The sequence below is a fragment of the Neolamprologus multifasciatus genome, unplaced genomic scaffold, assembly GCF_963576455.1.
Source record: "Neolamprologus multifasciatus unplaced genomic scaffold, fNeoMul1.2 chr03_unloc_1, whole genome shotgun sequence".
Classification (NCBI taxonomy): domain Eukaryota; kingdom Metazoa; phylum Chordata; class Actinopteri; order Cichliformes; family Cichlidae; genus Neolamprologus; species Neolamprologus multifasciatus.
The window spans coordinates 153,069-170,330 of record NW_028181971.1 but is presented as its reverse complement, the minus strand read 5'-3'; the positions used below and the strand labels follow the sequence as shown (position 1 = coordinate 170,330).

Here is a 17,262-nt window from a genome sequence, read left to right as displayed (position 1 = left end):
TACAATCAGCGGTCACATTACTGACGGCAGATTATCAGCTGAGTCAAGGATGGATGGAGGAGGATCCCTCAGCTGGGTTTAAGCCGAGGACGAGAAGTGACAGCAGCGAGGATCAATATTCCTCTGAACGCTCGTGCTTCGTGTGATTTACGTGTGAGGGTGTCTCGTGCAGCTCCTGTGAGCTGGATGTGTCGTGAAGAAAATGCATCTTTTTAAGAAAGAAGACAAGTTGATGATGATGATGAAGGTGAAAATGACAGTTTCAATGGCAGCAGTAGGTCTGGGGAACTTCTGCAGTTCGTGTAAAGACGCAGTCTTCTCCAGGGCAACAAGGTGAGATGACACCAGATGATGACAATGAAGTAGAGGGGATGGAGTTAACTGGTGACCGACTGGGATAAATGGGTCTAGCTGGTACCTTGCGCTTGCGTTCAGCCCGTTCCCGGGAGCGCCTTCTCCTCTCTCTGGCTTTCTCCAGAGCCTTCAGATCCGGAGGTTGGTCCATTTCAGACCTGGCCTTCTTAATGTGAGCAGCAGCGTGAGCCATGACTGTCCTCTCACTGTTTGCACACGCAGAAATCTACAGCTCTTAGATCACTCAGCGGTCCTCTCAGAACGAAACAGCCCTCTCTCCAGTGACAAAAACGGGAAGAAAAGAGTTGTGGAAGCCTCCACTGTCTCTCTGCACCCATGCAAACACTAGCCTGCCTCCCTGCTGCCTGGATAACTGCATCTGAGCCCAGGATGGAGAGAGAGGAGGGGCTGCCTGGCACACGCCACCAAGAGGTAAGCCGGAAGACCAATAGAGAAGCCAGGAAGAGGCGGAGAGGCAGGAGCAGAGCGCTGCCCCTCCCTCCACCACTCGGGCTGCAGAGGGAGCAGCAGATTCTCATTATACGACCCCCCTCTAAACCAGAAGAGGAGGTAAACGCAGGGGGAGGAGCTGGTAACAAGAAATGGGAGGAGATACAGAACACGGAAGTCGGTGTGTGTCCTCTGGAGAAAGAGCAAGGGAGGTACCATTTCAGCAGAGGGGGGGACCTGCCGCTGTCTGCAAATGGTATAGTCTGCTTGAGCAAACACAGAGAAACAAATGATAAAAATGTAATAAATTAACATTTAAATAACAGAAAGTTGATTAAAGCCGAGGCAGACAGAGCTGCAGTCATGTCAGTATGTGCACATATACATGCTGCTGTGATGCGATGCAGAGTATTAGCACTCATGTGAGGCAGTAATAATAATAATAATGTTGCAGTACGCACACTTTTCATGTTTAAACCTAAATAATCCTCATTAACACGAAGCCTCCGTTCCCACCGCGACCTCACCCTTTTTGCTTTTTAACACAATGGCGCCCCCTCATGGTCTGTGCTAACACTGCAGTGAAAGTGACAGTAGGATACTCCACAGACAGTCAAACGTACATTAAAGGTAGAATTAGAGACGATGTGAAACACACGATCTCCAGAAGATTTGTGTCCCTGTGAAAAGAGGCTCCTAACCCTATCAGCATGTTCCTCACAATAACTATTAGCAGAGGCATCCAGCAGCGTGGAGATTCAAACCTGGAGTAAATCTGCCCGGTTACTAATCTTCTCCAAATCTCCCCCAACAGAGCGGGGGATAATCTGCTGAGGGTCTCCTACTGGAGCTGCCTCTCCATGCTGTCAAATACACAAGAACACACATTCCTTGATGGGCTGTGGGAGCTCGTCAGGCTCTTTGTTGCTGCCTTGCTCAGAGGCTCTGGGGCTTTAATTCATCACCAAAACAGCGTCTTTAAACACGCCTGTATTCACTGAGAGCTGTTTGGTAATAAAGTTGTTAGTTGGTTTGTAAACAGCACTTTGTGGTAATGAAATGTGTAAATAAATGTGCTGCTGCTCAGACTGAGCTGATCTGTGTGAGCAGTAAATGTTCCAGCTGAAGGTAAATCAGACTGATAAATCAGACTGAGCAGGTCCAGTTACAGCTCAAGTTCAGCAACTTCATGAAATATTCATCTTCATTGGTTTCCATGTTATTAATTTCATTCCTTTATATACTGTTGCCATTAGAAGCGAATGTTCTTAGTTTGAACGTCACATTTTCACGGCGTTGCCTTCACGTGGGCAATAATGATTATTAACAACTACGCCGATCTGGAACGAGATACGCTGAGCTGTTGGCATCATACCGGCAGACACACGGCCGACAAAAGAAGAAAAACACCAAAGTTGGAAGAACAGCTTCCTAATTTTCTACACATTAAAGTGCACGTTCTTGTGCTTGAACAGAAACACATCTGGTTATCACACAGATGATTTCAGTCTGATCTGCAGACACAAACTCATTAACGGCCCCGCCCCTGGCCTGTCACAGGTTCAGGGTGTTGTTTGCAATTGAGAAAGTAGAGCACAGAGTTGAACTGAGACGCTCCCTTGTGCATGAAAGGTGACCTATGAGTGCAGCAAATGAAGTGTAACGTGGAGGATTTTAGCTCCTTCATTTTCCTCGTGTGGCCGACAAGTCAGAGGAAATACGTTAACTTATCCTTTTTCGATATATGTCTTTATATCGGTTGGTACTTGCTGTATTGACCCTGATATGTCAAATTACATGTGCAAAACTTTATAAATAAAGAGGGGAAAAAAAGAAAAGTTTAAGAAAAATATATTACGTGACAAATACTGTAATTAGCAGGTTTCAGATTGGCCAAGAATATTGCGATTGTTTGTTATTTGGTATTTTCCTCCATCTATATTCCTCATGAATACAGAAAAATAACAGGAAATGGTTCTTTACTGGTTTCATGACAAAATAATTAAAAGCAAAACCACCTTTAAAAAAAAAGTATCCTTTTTCACATCAGAAACACTCAGAAAACCAGATTGTGCCAAACAACAGTGGAAAAGAGGAGGACACAGGAGTGAAGAGGCCGGGGGTCCAGTCCACACCCACCAGGTCTTCATCCAGGACAGATCAGATTATTTCTTCATATCTAAATTTGACTTAGATTGAGGAACAGAGAGATTACATTTAGTTTGAAACCTCCTCAGCTAGCACACAGCACAGAGCTGTCTCATTGAAAGCTTTCAAAACTAAACCACGTAAAGACAAAGTGTTCATCATCATTAAATATCATCAGTGTCTGTGTTAGTGCTTAACGGAGGCTGCGTAGAAACAATGTTACCACCAAGTACACGCCTTCGTTTACAACAAGATCTCAAACTGAGCCTCGGTTTCTCAATAGTAATGCAGCGGCTGCTTTCCATCAGCTATTGCCTAGCAACAAGGGTGTGGGGCATCGTCATGGTGACAGTGAAGAAGGGGAAGGTAGGCTCACCACGGGGGGGTCTGGGATAAGCACATCCCTGGAGTTTCATTAACAGACTCCTCTGAGCTCACACAGGCGCAGAATAATGAGAAGCTGTATCTGTGTGGTTAACACGGAGTTTCCTTTGTGTGGAGATCATCAGAATAATCTGGAGTCCTCACCGGGCAGTGGACACAAAAGGACAGTCACGAATAAAGAGAGCGAGCGGGTGCTTGATTCATCGTCCCATTGAGCCAAATGAGCCGTCACAATTCCCCTGAGGCGCTGATGACATCACCCTGCTCACATATACTTCCACACAGACGCTGCTCGTCTTTACTGTGTCCCACTTTCTGCTCTAACGTGGCATTAGAGAGCTGCGCGAGTAAGAAAACCTAGCTGGAGATCGAGCAGAGACTCGATCGACAGCCTGAACACAAACGCGCCTCAAAGAACTGACGTCCAGTTTACACATCGAGAGCTGACGAACACGCGACAGCTGCTCACAGCAGTTAAGCCTTCAGTGTACGTCGTCTGCAGGTTGTTTTCACTCCGAGGAACCACCACACTCGCAGGTTTCATTAGAAACCCACGACTGCATAAACTCTGCCAACCTCAGCTTTATAACAAAGTCTGGTAGCATAGTTATGTGCAGGCTTACACAGGCAAAGCAAAGCATGTAGTTTAGCTGAACAGGAAGAAAATTCATAATTAGTTTGTTTGTTTTATTTCAACAATAAGCAGCTGCAGGCCGAACCGTGGAGCTCTGTCTGTGAATGAAAACCACAAAACGTTCTGCATCATCTTCATCAGCATTACTTTACATTGTTTTTAAATAAAGTTTTACTAAACACTGACTCTGATTTAAGTTGTTTTCTGTCCAACTCTAAGCTAGTCCGTGCTATTTGAACCAACCTGTGTCACAGGTGAAGAATCCACAGCATTCAATTAAAGACTGCAGGTCTCTGACTGATTACATAAGAATCCAGTTTAGTACCTGTCAAGCTTAGTGTCCCTGTCCACCATCACGCTTACCTGGCCTGCTGCTCCTACCACCATGCCTGCACTCATGGGTGATCCAGAGAGGCCACAGCACGCCGGGGTCAAGTATATCCACTGTGTCCACTTGGGGTGTCCGAGCCAAGACAGAAGGGTGCGTAAGACGGGGAAACGAGGGGGGGAGGCCGAGCGGTCCTGCCGACTCTGTGAGTGGATTAGTGTGTAACATGCTAGAGGTATTAACACACTGCAGCTGACATGCACGCAGACACAAACGCATGCACGCACACTGCAGGGCGTGTGCGTTCTTGCAGGGATTATGGGACGAAAATAGAGGAGACTTCTCCGCTGACCTAGAATCACAGTGTTGTGATGAAGACACAATAGAGAAGAGACTAGCCACGCCCACCACGGACACACACACACACTGTGTAAACACAACTTGTTGCAGTATCACTTGCAGACAGAGAACCGTTATTTAGTTTGTTCACAATTATTTTCTGATCATGTGCCTGAAAAGCAACCCTGCAAATCTTCTTTGGCACTGAAGGTCGCTGCAGGACGTGGTGAAACATGCCAACCTTGCTCACTAGGTGCCCAAGATCTGGATCTGGTGCCCCGGGTACCTGAGCTGGTTCTGCTGCTCCACTGCTCCGAAGTGACCTCACCCTACCTCTAAGAGCCCAGCCACTCTCTGCTGCTTGCCTCCTGTCACTCCCCAAAGCTTGTAACCATAGGTTAGGATAGACTCACTGGTAAATCAGACCTTTGCACGTAGCTCTCTTCACCACAACAGACTGGCACCGTGTTTGAGCAACCATCCCTGCACGCACAAAGATCCTGCTCCAGATATTTCACAATCACAACATAAACCACACTCGTCACTCTAATCCAGGAAGGCTGAATAATGCGTGCCCCTGTAGGTGGAGCATACTCAGCTGCTCTTCTTAAAGATGGGAACCAACATCCCAGTCAGCCGATCCACAGGCCCCAGATCTCCACGAGCCACTGCAGAGGCCTAGCAGCCAAGACAGACCTACAACATGCATGTATTCCAGGGCCCTGCTACCATACAGTTAGCTGCCCCAGTGACCCTGCTCCTAGTGATGGGGTCACTCGTTCCCCTCGACCCCAGACTGAGGAGATCCTCCTTCCTTCTGTTTAGCAGAACAGTGATATCCTTAGCAGCACCTTGTCCACATTCCCCTTCTGAGGAGCCTCATACTTTCCCAGAATCACTCTAACACCTATAGCCTTGTTCCACGCCCTCGCCTGGTTACTTGGTTCCTTTCTGCTAAACGTCAGCTGCCTCCCTTCACCTCCTGGTGTCCACCAACTTCAGCGACTACCACCATCACAGGTACCAACCACCTTCCAGCTCCGTGCTTCAGCGGTGCAGGTTTACAATATTGTCCGTTCTGACTCCATGTGTCAAAGCTCTCCTGGAGGCAGGAACTGAATATGTTGTGGTCCTTAAAACATGTTCGGGTGTGCCACGTCTGTCCAGCATCCTCCCTCAGGTCTCAGTGTGAGGGCTGAAGCTTCAGTCAGCCTACAGTAGCTTGTTCATACAGCAACCAAACTGAGAGCAACAGATAAGAAGAAGAAACATCCTGCGTTTGCATACAAAGACACTGGTGAACTTTGCTGCTTTTGCTTTACAACTAATAAGACTAATTACATGATGTGTTGTTGTTAGTGTGCTTCAGATTTTTATATTAAATCTTTTTGTCTGGCCAGTTATCACCTAGTAAAGCTCACAGGAACGAAATTGTCTCCCATATCTCAGATATACAGATTAGTGTTGAGGCCGCCAGTTAATCAAAACCAGAGGATTTACTGGCTTTATGAGGTTTGTTGCATCATTCTGTGCATCTGGGACGTTACTGATGCACTGCAGCCAAATTTAAAACGACGGGTACAGTAGCAGATACAGATACTTGTACCTGAATCTGTCTCTCTGATTAGACTCAAACATCTATAATCAAAGCGTCTATCTGGCTGTTACAGACATGAATATGCTGTTCCACAGGATCCAGCAACGTCCTGCTGGACAGGTGTGATGTCCTGCTTTCTGTTCTCACACGTTTTCTGTTATAGTAAAGGAACGATGCACGGTCAGCATTTAGATCCCAGGATAAAAGATGTGTGTCAAAAGTGCCTCATTCACAATATAGAAAAGAAATATCCTGATATCGAATCACTTTCTCCACAGCCAAATTCCTTAACAATGCAAATATTAATATTAATGTGCACAATTTTTAATATTCCACAACATGTTTAACAACAATACCCAAAGCCGTGAATGCTTGCCTGCCCAGGTGTGTGCTGCTGATGGATGTAATAACACATCTTAGTCACTAGGTGTCAACAAAACTAAAGCAGTGTCACACCACAGTCCAGCGTGTTCCTGTGCTGGAGGACTACAACAACACAAACAGGCAAAGCAGCCACACAAGCCTGCAGAACCCTTCAGTGTATCAAACAGTCAATGCAGGAGCTGCACCGTGGCTCCCAGCATGCATCAGTGTTCAAATAACACAAACAAGGGTAATGAATAAATGAATAATGGATGAGGAGGAATGGGGTGGTGGTGCCGCTGGTGGTGGTGGAGGGGTGGCTGGGGATGGTGGGCGTGACCTAAACTGGGGGGGTCAGCTGGTGAACTGGGAATACAGACTGAGCAATGACACATGAGGTCATTTCACTACACGATAACACAACTTCTGATTGTGTTGTGACAGCCTTCATTTGCCCAACATACTGAGGTGTGTCAGCACACGGGGGTCAGACTAACGGCTTCACATTAAGACAGGTGCAGGTGATGTGTCTCAGACCGAGGCCGAGGCCTTTGACATGTTTGGAGATGAGCGGTGACAGAGATTCAGAGATGAGGACAGGAGTCCAAACAACCAATGCAGTTACTTCAGAACCCCTGCTGGGTACCTGCAGCGGTTTGAATGATTGCTGGAGAAGAAGAATGCATTGATTATTTCAGCTGTGTCAGAAATGTTCTCCTCGGTTTTAGGAACCAGTAACAACATGTGAACTCTGTGCAAACCACTGCTGTCAAAATGCAGGATTTATATTTGCATCTAAGGAAGCCAAGTGACATTTAATAAGAACGTATATGCTGTCCTTTACACTGTATTATAATAACAAGTGTTTTTGCTACACGCCGACTCACTTCGCTTTAGGGTATGTATGTACAAGTATGCTGAAATGCTTTCTTGTACAAATACAGACTTTTGAGATGGACAAATTAAGCTGAGTTTGATAATGGTTGATTTTGGAGTTTGTTATGATGGTGAAGCCATTTTTAAGATCAAGTTAAGAGATAAATGAACTGAACGGGCTGTTTATAGATCAGATCCTGAGCTCCTCCACTTTGATCTTTGGGCAAGACACTGAACCCTGTTAGAGTAGAAAGGATCTATATAAGTAGCCGTCCATTTATTTCTTAGATAATTAAAAATGTTAGACATTCTCTGCAACAATAAAGTAAAACCAAGTACAATGAAAGTTCTATCAAACATGAATGAACTGTAAATACAGTCAGGGTTGTACAGACTAAAAGAAAGACGAGCGCAGCCCAGAATATAAATCAAAAGGTTAATGTGGAAAAACGTCTTCAGTCGACAGTCTCAGTCTAACCAATTACACTGTCAATACCAAACCAGAGCCGTTAGCCTTCGACCTCTCGAGTGTAATTGATTAAATTATGTCTTCATCTGAACTCTAACAGAGACCAAAGCCTCAACATCTCCAAGATAGAGCATCGCCTTGTGTTGTGTTCCCATCTGTCACTTCTGGGAAGCGAGTGGAGGAAGAACACGAGGTGCAGTGGAAGGACTCGCAACAAGGAGATCTTTCTGTGGCGATGAATGGACCGACCTTTCTGCCGTCCTGGTTTCGGCGAGCTGGCATGTCTGCAATGCTGCTTCCTTATGTATGACGGGTCATTCCAGTTCATCCTACCAGCCACGTCCTCACACACACACACAGCAGGGTAAAGCTGTAGTCTAAAGGGCTCTGACTGCGCAGTCTAGAAATGCAGTCAAAGCATCACAGTGGTGACAAACTGTCATGTTTCCATGTTCATTACTGGTTGATGGTGATGCAACTCAAGTTTCATTGTGTTTTTAAATGCAATGAGTGACTTGGTCAGCACAGTGGTAGCACCTTCTCCTACAGCGATTGCTGTCAGCTGATGGGGCGTCAGCCAGACTGGCGGTCGTACAGTGTTGGGGAGCAACAGTAGGGTGATTTTGATTTCCAAAAACAGGACACTTGGCCCAGTCATGACGAGTTTCAATAATACTGTTTGTTTAAAGAAAATGTTAACATATTTAAAAGATGCCTTCTCTGTGCGGTTAATGAATGGTGAAATAAAAAATGTCATATAGGCTTTTACAAGTCAACGAGTGCAAAAACAACAACTTAAAAACCTCTGGAATTAAATAATGTTAGAAATAATGCCTCATCTGTATAAGAACAATGACCAGTGAGGTACCAGTGAGGTAGCAGTGAGGTATTGTGCAATGGTTTCTGCTGTTTCATTTGGCATTTCTAACCTCAATTAATTTTGTTTGCACGCCACCATTCTTCCAGTCACAGTACGATTGGGAATATTTTCCTTGTTTCATGGTTACTGAAGTCTGAGAAACACCAGTGCTGGATTTCATTAGCTTCAAGAGTGACAACAGCTTCAGTCTTGGTGCACTGCTGAACTTTTTAGCTGTGTTAGTCTAGAAATGCTTTTTGCACAGTAGTGCAATCCATGGATCTGTAGCTATTGTGATGCTTCATAGTATAAAATGTCAGTGCACCTGCAGAACAACAGCGTCCTCGTTTTTCACAGATAAAAACAACTCAGTCAACTTACTAGATGAATTTTAGCCTTGCGCAGCCTTTTTATGTTTTTCTGTGTCCATGTGAGCAACAAGATCTCACACACAAACGTTATGTGCCAGCTCTGCACACAGTGCACTGCGCCTCCCATTTATTCCGACCGGGATGGTACCAATGAAATTTCTTTTGCAGTTCGTCTGAAAAGATGCGCTTTGGCATCTTTTTAGCGCACTGCTCCGCGCTCTGTCCCGTCTGTGAGCGCGGAACAACCACTTACAACACAGCAGTTCAGGGATGATGTTGCACATATGGGCCCTTTATGAGCATATCCGGTCGTTAAGTGATGACGTGACAAATCCTACTTGCGGGCCTAAAGTAGTCTGTGTTTAATATGGCTTTTGTGTTGTTAACATGTTTAATGTTTTGTGTTTTCTTCTATTTAATCTCAAAAAGCTCCTAAAACAGTCAGTGATCACTGTTGACCTCCCTCGGCTTTTATTACCGCTAATTATTTATTTAAGCTCAGTTTTTAAACCCTTAGGATGTAACTACAGCCCAGCCCATGCAGCAGTATATGAATGACTAACCTCGTATTGTGGATGGATTATCTCAGTTGTTCTCCTGCTGAAGTTTGGTCCTTTTACAGCATCCTGCCATGCGATTACATTTGTTCCTGACCACCGAGAACACTCACGTTAACTTTTATCCAGTGGAAAAAAAGTTAGCTTGTTTATGCTATGCTAACATAGCTGTGTCGCTAGCGGTCACGTAGCACATCATTATATACCAGCTAGCCAAACTTCAGTAACCCTACAAACGTCACTGCTGTTTAGTTTTCTGTCTTCATTTATGTTGGAAGTGATAACAGAGCTGTACGTTTGAATTTGTTTCCAAAACCCCGCAGTCAGGACATGCTATATTGTATTTAGATAGAAGCTAGCGAGCTAACTTCCTGCTAACTTCTAACTCCGTTAAATGTCATAAATTCAGTTTTCATGAATGCCCGGATGTTAAACTCAATTGTTACACCTGGTAGAGCAAAACGCTGATCATTTTATTAAAGATGAAAGACTTTAGACAGTTTTTCAACTCTCAGTAATGCCATAGTGATCGTTTGATATATGGACCTGCAGCAGAGTTTAGGCCCAGACATGGCTAGTGACATGTCTGTGAAGGTTCTCAGTCATCCAGGTCATCGTAGTCAAAGAAGCTTGCAAAGAAAAGCGTCTGGACTTCTTTAAGTTACTTGAAGACGTTTCACCTCTCATCCGAGAGGCTTCTTCAGTTCTAAGGTCAAATGGTGGAGAGTCCCAGATATAAGCCTGGTGGGAGTGTCCCCCACAGAGGGACAAAAGGACCCCCTGATGATCCTCTAATCGCCTGAGCCAAGGTGTGGAACTGGGTGTGGGTCCCAATCAGCCAGAGATTCGGGTGAGTTCATTGTGAAACCTGGCCCCACCTTGTCATGCGAATTCCTGAGGTCAGATGGCCCAGGGTGTGAGTGGGCCTTAAGGCGTCTGGGAAGGGATCTCAAAACTGGATTATAGATGGCAGACAGTTGGTGTCGTAAGCCCCGCCTCTGTTCAAAGATGGTCGCTCACAGTGGACATAGATGGCTTCTTTCACTCCTCTTTCAAACCATCTGTCCTCTCTGTCCAAAATGTGAACATTGGCATCCTCGAAAGAGTGTCCTTTATCCTTAAGATGCAGATGGACAGCTGAGTCTTGTCCTGTGGAGGTGGCTCTTCTGTGTTGTGCCATGCGCTTGTGAAGTGGCTGTTTGGTTTCTCCAATGTAGAGGTCTGGGCATTCCTCGCTGCACTGTACAGCAAACACCACATTGTTAAGTCTGTGTTTTGGCGTTTTGTCTTTCGGGTGAACCAGTTTTTGTCTGAGTGTGTTGCTGGGTCTGAAGTACACCAGGATGTCATGCTTGGAGAAAACCCTCCTGAGTTTCTCTGATACACCGGCTACATAGGGGATGACAATGTTGTTGCGTCTGTCCTTCTTATCCTCCCTCGCTGGTGTCTGATCTTCTTTTCTGTGCCTCTTTGCTGACTTTAAGAACGCCCATTTAGGATAGCCGCACGTTTTGAGTGCTTCCTTTACATGTGTGTGTTCCTTCTTTTTCCCTTCAGGCTTAGAGGGAACATGTTCTGCCCGGTGGTGTAGGGTCCTGATTACTCCAAGTTTGTGTTCCAGAGGGTGATGGGAGTCAAACAGGAGGTACTGGTCCGTGTGTGTGGGCTTCCGGTAAACTTCGATGTTGAGGTTGCCATTCTCTTCAATGTGCACAGCGCAGTCCAGGAAAGGCAAACAGTCATCCTTTGTGTCTTCCCTGGTGAACTTGATGTTTTTATCCACAGCGTTGATGTGCGCAGTGAAGGATCCACTTCTTGTGTCTTGATTTTGACCCAGGTGTCGTCTACATATCTGTACCAGTGGCTGGGTACTCTCCCTTTGAAAGAGCCAAGAGCCTTCCTTTCCACTTCCTCCATGTAAAGGTTGGCTACAATAGGTGACACGGGGGAGCCCAAGGCACAGCCATGTTTTTGTCTGTAATAGCCTTCGTTGTATTTGAAATATGTAGTGGTGAGGCAGAGGTCTAACAGTGTGCAAATCTGATCGGGTGTGAAGTTGGTCCTGTCTTCCAAGGAGCTGTCTTCTTGTAGTCGTTTTCTGACAGTCTCCACTGCCTCCGTGGTGGGTATGCACGTGAAGAGAGAGACTACATCAAAGGACACTATGGTTTCATCTGGATCCAGGGTAAGTTTCTGGACCTTGTCAGTGAAGTCGGTGGAGTTCTTGATGTGGTGTGGGGTGTTCCCCACGAGAGGAGCAAGGATGGTAGCAAGGTGTTTTGCAATGTTATAAGTGGCTGAGTTTATGCTACTGACTATGGGTCTGAGTGGGACAGCTTCCTTGTGGATTTTTGGAAGTCCGTAAATGCAGGGTATGGCATCCCCTGGGTAAAGGCGGTGATAAGTAAGGCGGTCAATGATTTTGTCCTTTTCCAAGTCTTGAAGGCAAGCTATAACTTTCTTTTTGTAGCTGCTTGTGGGGTCTCGCTTTAAGGCTTCGTAGGTATTGTTGTCACTGAGGAGAGTAGTGATCTTTGTATGGTAATCTGTAGTGTTTAGGACCACGGTGCATCTTCCCTTATCCGCTGGTAAAACAGTGATGTTGTGGTCTTTGCTCAGGGAAGCGACAGCCTTCTTTTCCTGTATTGTGAGGTTGGACGGAGGGACTTTGGCACTGGAGAGGGTGGCTGAGACTTTCATCCTGATTTGTTCTGCTTCTGTCTGTGATAATTTATTAATCCGAATGGCAGATTCTGTGGCTGTGATGAGGTCCACTATGGGCAAGTGACGTCAGACTTAACGACCGGATAGGAAAACCCGGACATTTCCATCCATCTCGAAAATCCCCCCGGACGCCCCGGACAGAACGTGAAAAGTGGACATGTCTGGGGAAAAGAGGACGGTTGGTCACCCTAAATAACAGAATACATGTACCGGCATTACATATTTAAAATACAAATATGAGTAACTATATTCAGTTACTGCTTAAATAGGTGATAATGAGAATACAGTTACGTTGTTGAAATAAATGGGTTACACATCGGCCTTTTCCTGTTTCATATGTTAGGCTATGCCCCCTTTAATTTTGGTAATTCCACACCGGTGGAAACCCAAACAAAACACGCATTAAGAGGCTCTAATGTAAGCGTCCTGCTAATGTTGATGGCTTCAGTTACACAGTGGACCCAGAGCCAGCACAAACAGGAATGTGACGAAGAAAGGGCCAAATCTAAATGTGCAATGCAAACTCTGGTCGTCAGAAAGCTGCTCTCAGCATCAAAAGACTCCAACCTAAAGAAACATCTGGAAGGAAGTTCTTTAACAATCTAACGTCAGCCTGCTGCAACCACCTTGTATTAGTTGCTACCTGGGTCATGTGCCACTTCAGTATCTTTGATGTGCTACTGCTGTGTGATTCATTACTATTACTGAAGGCTACTCGGCACCAAGCTAACTCTGTTAGCTGGTGTTAGCTGAGGCTAGTTCATAGACTGTTAGACTTGATGGATAGCATTGACAACCTGCTTTTAAGAGAACAACTGTTAACTTGACCTGAAACATTGCCCGAGCTACCACATTAGATCTGATTTATAGTAAGTTATTTGAAGATTATGATGACCTTAATTATTAAGGTCTCCTTAAGGGAACAGCCTCTAAGAGAGCCTGTCGATGAACTCAACTTCAATACTGCGTTCATGAACACTGGAGCAGGATTGTTGATTCAGTGTCCTCTACTTTCATCTAACAACCTCGTAAAGAACTCAGCGAGATTCAATCAAACCTCACAGTGGCTCTGTGGTGTAGTGGTTTATGTGGTCGTGTAACAAGTGAATGCTCCCCAGTTTAATACCAGGAGGCAAAACAAAACCCACTGGGGTCGTTTCACAAAGTGCTTCTGGTGTAAAACATGCAGAGCTGTGCACTGTGATGAGGCCGCAGAAAGCAGCTTCTTATGAGAACTACTTTAGGTGTAGACAAATAAACCAAATGCATGTGTGGAAATTAATATCAGTGGGGTTTCTGGAGGCGTTTTCCCCTAATCTGGACGTCCAGCTGTTACCAACGGCAGCCTCAGCAGCATCCACATTTAATCATTTCTAACCTCATATCCTGTACCAGGATCAGGATCTATGTTCTTTACAGTATGAGTCTCTTTGACTGTCCAGATGGTTTCAGATTAGATTTGACTTGGCATTATGAAAGGCAGTCACCGCTTTATAACCTTTATAACATCAGTGACTTACATAAGCGATCAAAGCGATCACCTGTGCTAAGAAGAAGAAGCCTGACCAGCAACATCAATCCTCTAACCTTTCATATTGTGAGGTCTGGAGGGCCCAGCATGGTTGGTCCTATGCAGAGCCTAAACGGAGCTAGACTGTTACTGTTGTACACAAACACTCGGTCTGTAGGTTACTTAAGCTGCAGTTCTGTTTGGTGAGTTAGGTTAGCTCATGCTGCAGAGATGACCAAAGTCAAACCAAAACGGCAGTCATTGTATGTTTCTCATGCTGCTTCTTTGATCTCTCACATTTTTTCTCTTCTTGTGCTTTCTTCTCTTTGCTGTAGCTCCCATTCTTGTCCAAGTAATTAATTAGATTGTGTCTTCTGGCATGAATGAAGTATCCAGACTCTAATGAGCATGCTGCCAATGTGCAGTGCCATCAATGTCATGTGTCTCTGCGTAGGTTGCCAACTAAAATACTTCACTCTTCAGCTAAATACCTCCATGAGTGGACACAAATGCAGTCTGCTGTCTGTCCCAACATTTAACCCTAACGCTGTCATGGAGAAAAGCCAAAAAAACAAATACCAATAACTTTTTGAGGAAGCTGTTTTACTGTTCAAAGTAACACCAAACCAAGAATGTCGTGATACTGCTGTAACACAAGCCTACAACAGATGGACTGATTCTTGTGCTTTTCTACTACACTCAAAGCCCAAAACAGGCCTCTTTCTTCTTATTCTTAAGTGCTTTCTATCTCACAGTTACACTCATCAGAGAGCACCTCGGTATGTTACCCAGGGATATTTGGCCTGCTCTATTTCCTGAGCTACAGCCACTAAACCAGTATAATTTATGATCAGTTATTTTCTCCATTCGGATGCCTTTTTGGTATTGACACGTTTTTTAATAGCAAATAAGATTATTAATTTTTTTTATCAGATACAAGTCCCAGAAGCCATGGAGCCACAAGACCTGCATTAATAAAAATGAATGAAAAAGCATTTGAAGGAACACAGATTTTTTTATCTTATTGTAGTCGGAACAAGTCCAGTTTTCAGTCCTAACAATGGTGATGAACATTAGTACATCTGCTATAGAAACATGCATTCATCGATGCCTGATTGGCAGACTGTGAACATGATAATTAAATCAAACAGGAGTGTAACTCCGTCAGACTGCTATTTTATCATTATACACAGCAAGAGGTGCTACTCAAGCATCCTTAATCCATGAGCAGAGTGACTCAATAATTCAATATCATCCCTTTGTAACCCTTTATTGCCCATTTTTATCAGGTCTTAAGTCAGCAACAACCTGTTGTCTATATAATCTCACATTATGTAGACAACAGGGCACCTGCACAGGCCCAAAAGAGTCCTTGGCTCTGCAGGTCAGAGCTCTTTTTGCAGTAATGTTTTGGTGTATATTTGAATAAAATTAAAACATTCACTTTACCTGACAGCAGAGAGGGTTAAGTTAGAATAACAAGTACAAACTTGGAAAATATATTGCATATGTGTACTGAAGTTTTCATAGATTTCTGAATTTGAGTTTTGACTATGCTCTTCTCACTTGTTTGAAATGAGCGGGGAGTCATCTGGGATGGTGAGAGTCACCTGAGGGTGAGAGAAGTCTGGGAGGGTGAGAGTCACCTGGAAGGGTGGGATTCATCTGGGAGGGTGAGAGTCACTTGGGAGGGTGAGAGTAGTCTGGGAGGGTGAGAGTCACCTGGGAGGGTGGGATTCATCTGGGAGGGTGAGAGTCATCTGGGAGGGTAAGAGTCATTTGGGAGGGTGGGATCATCTGGGAGGGTAAGAGTCATCTGGGAGGGTGAGAGTCATCTGGGAGGGTAAGAGTCATCTGGGAGGGTGGGATCATCTGGGAGGGTAAGAGTCACTGGGAGGGTGGGAGTGATCTGGGAGGATGGGAGTCATCTGGGAGGGTGAGAGTCATCTGGGAGGGTGGGAGTAGTCTGGGAGGGTGGGAGTCACCTGGGAGGGTAAGAGTCATCTGGGAGGGTGGGAGTCATCTGGGAGGGTGAGAGTCATCTGCGAGGGTAAGAGTAATCTGGGAGGGTGGGAGTCACCTGGGAGGGTGAGAGTCATCTGTGGGGTGGGTTTAGGTGGTAAATTCTTCCCAAGACTTTTTTTTATCTTGTTGCTTTACCCAGACTACCAAGAAAACTGAAAAAGTGACTGACATGTATGTGGCATTTTTTCAGTGACTGCTCCCTTCGAACCCTTTGAACTATAAACTACACTTAATGTGGATTTTAGACACTTTGTCTACCTCGTGTCCATGGCCACTTTAGAATCACTAATTAACCTGCCCATTTAATATGGCGTCTTCAACACTATACACAAAAAAGTCATGTACAGCTTGCACGTACTCTACCTTTTACTTTTTGAAGTAAAATTGTGGGGGAAGCACACTTACATTCTCACCTCTGCACCTCAGCCTCAAGCCAACAAGATGAGGCCTTTGAACAGAGCACCCATGGCTTTAGTAGGAAAGAGACCCACAAGGACAAACCCGTCAACACACACAACTGAAAGGTACAGTCAGGGATGTGTGATTCAACTAAATGCAACAAAGTAACAGTAGAAATATATGTGACTGCAATGAAATCAAAACATGACTAAGCAGAACATCTCTTTAAAGGCTGCTGACCCTTACACCTAGACCTTAAGTTAAAGCACCTCAAACTACACATCTTAACAAATCCCCAGAGAACCCAAAGGTCATACTTCAATCAGAAAGTCAGGGGGGAGGCAATCTGCTGCAGAGGTCAGACCCACAAAATGAAAGTCTTTTGAAGTCGGGTGTGGGTTGTGTGTGGTCTTCATGCTTGCTGAGGCTGAGGTCAAACACTCATATCCCCAGACACGGCCAGAGGCCGATTTAGCTTCAGTGGTTACATAACTTACTACAGAGCACTGAGGGATTTGTGCATTCGTAGCGTATTAAGCCCACATTATTATGGAAACTTATATCATGTATGATTAAACACAAGTAAAGTACACTCATGTAAATAAGCTTTTTGTGTTTATTCTTTGACATTATCTTTTGGCCAGAGACGCACTGTGAGAGGACAGTAAGTCACATCGACCTGAGGCCACGCCTCCTACAGTATAACAAGCAGTCCCAGTTCAATTCACACAAACACACGTGTCTAGGTGCTTTATATCGTAACCCTACAAAATCATACAGCGCCCCATTGAGCAAGCACTTGGCAACAATGTGAAGGTAAAACACTGTTGCAGGACAAAACTTCAGAATAACCATGTTCAGGGACGCCAGAGCTG

The 17,262-nt window shown here is 44.9% G+C and overlaps 1 protein-coding gene across 4 annotated transcripts in view; it reads right to left on the bottom strand.

Annotated features, from left to right (window-relative positions):
* Positions 1-17,262, bottom strand: part of LOC146490499 (ankyrin-2-like) — a 147,978-nt gene that overhangs the window by 82,168 nt on the left and 48,548 nt on the right. The window contains exons 1-2 of one of the 4 annotated variants that reach the window (XM_085153129.1): positions 8,893-9,015; positions 4,334-8,848 (exon numbers count right to left, since the gene is read on the bottom strand). The exons of 2 other annotated variants lie outside the window; for them this stretch is intronic. In XM_085153129.1, the coding sequence (XP_085009255.1) occupies positions 4,334-4,369 (36 nt within the window). In that variant the 5' untranslated portion in view covers positions 4,370-8,848; positions 8,893-9,015. Of the gene's footprint in view, positions 1-418; positions 4,192-4,333; positions 8,849-8,892; positions 9,016-17,262 lie in introns of those variants that run through there. One more of the 4 variants, XM_085153121.1, reaches the window with a different exon arrangement.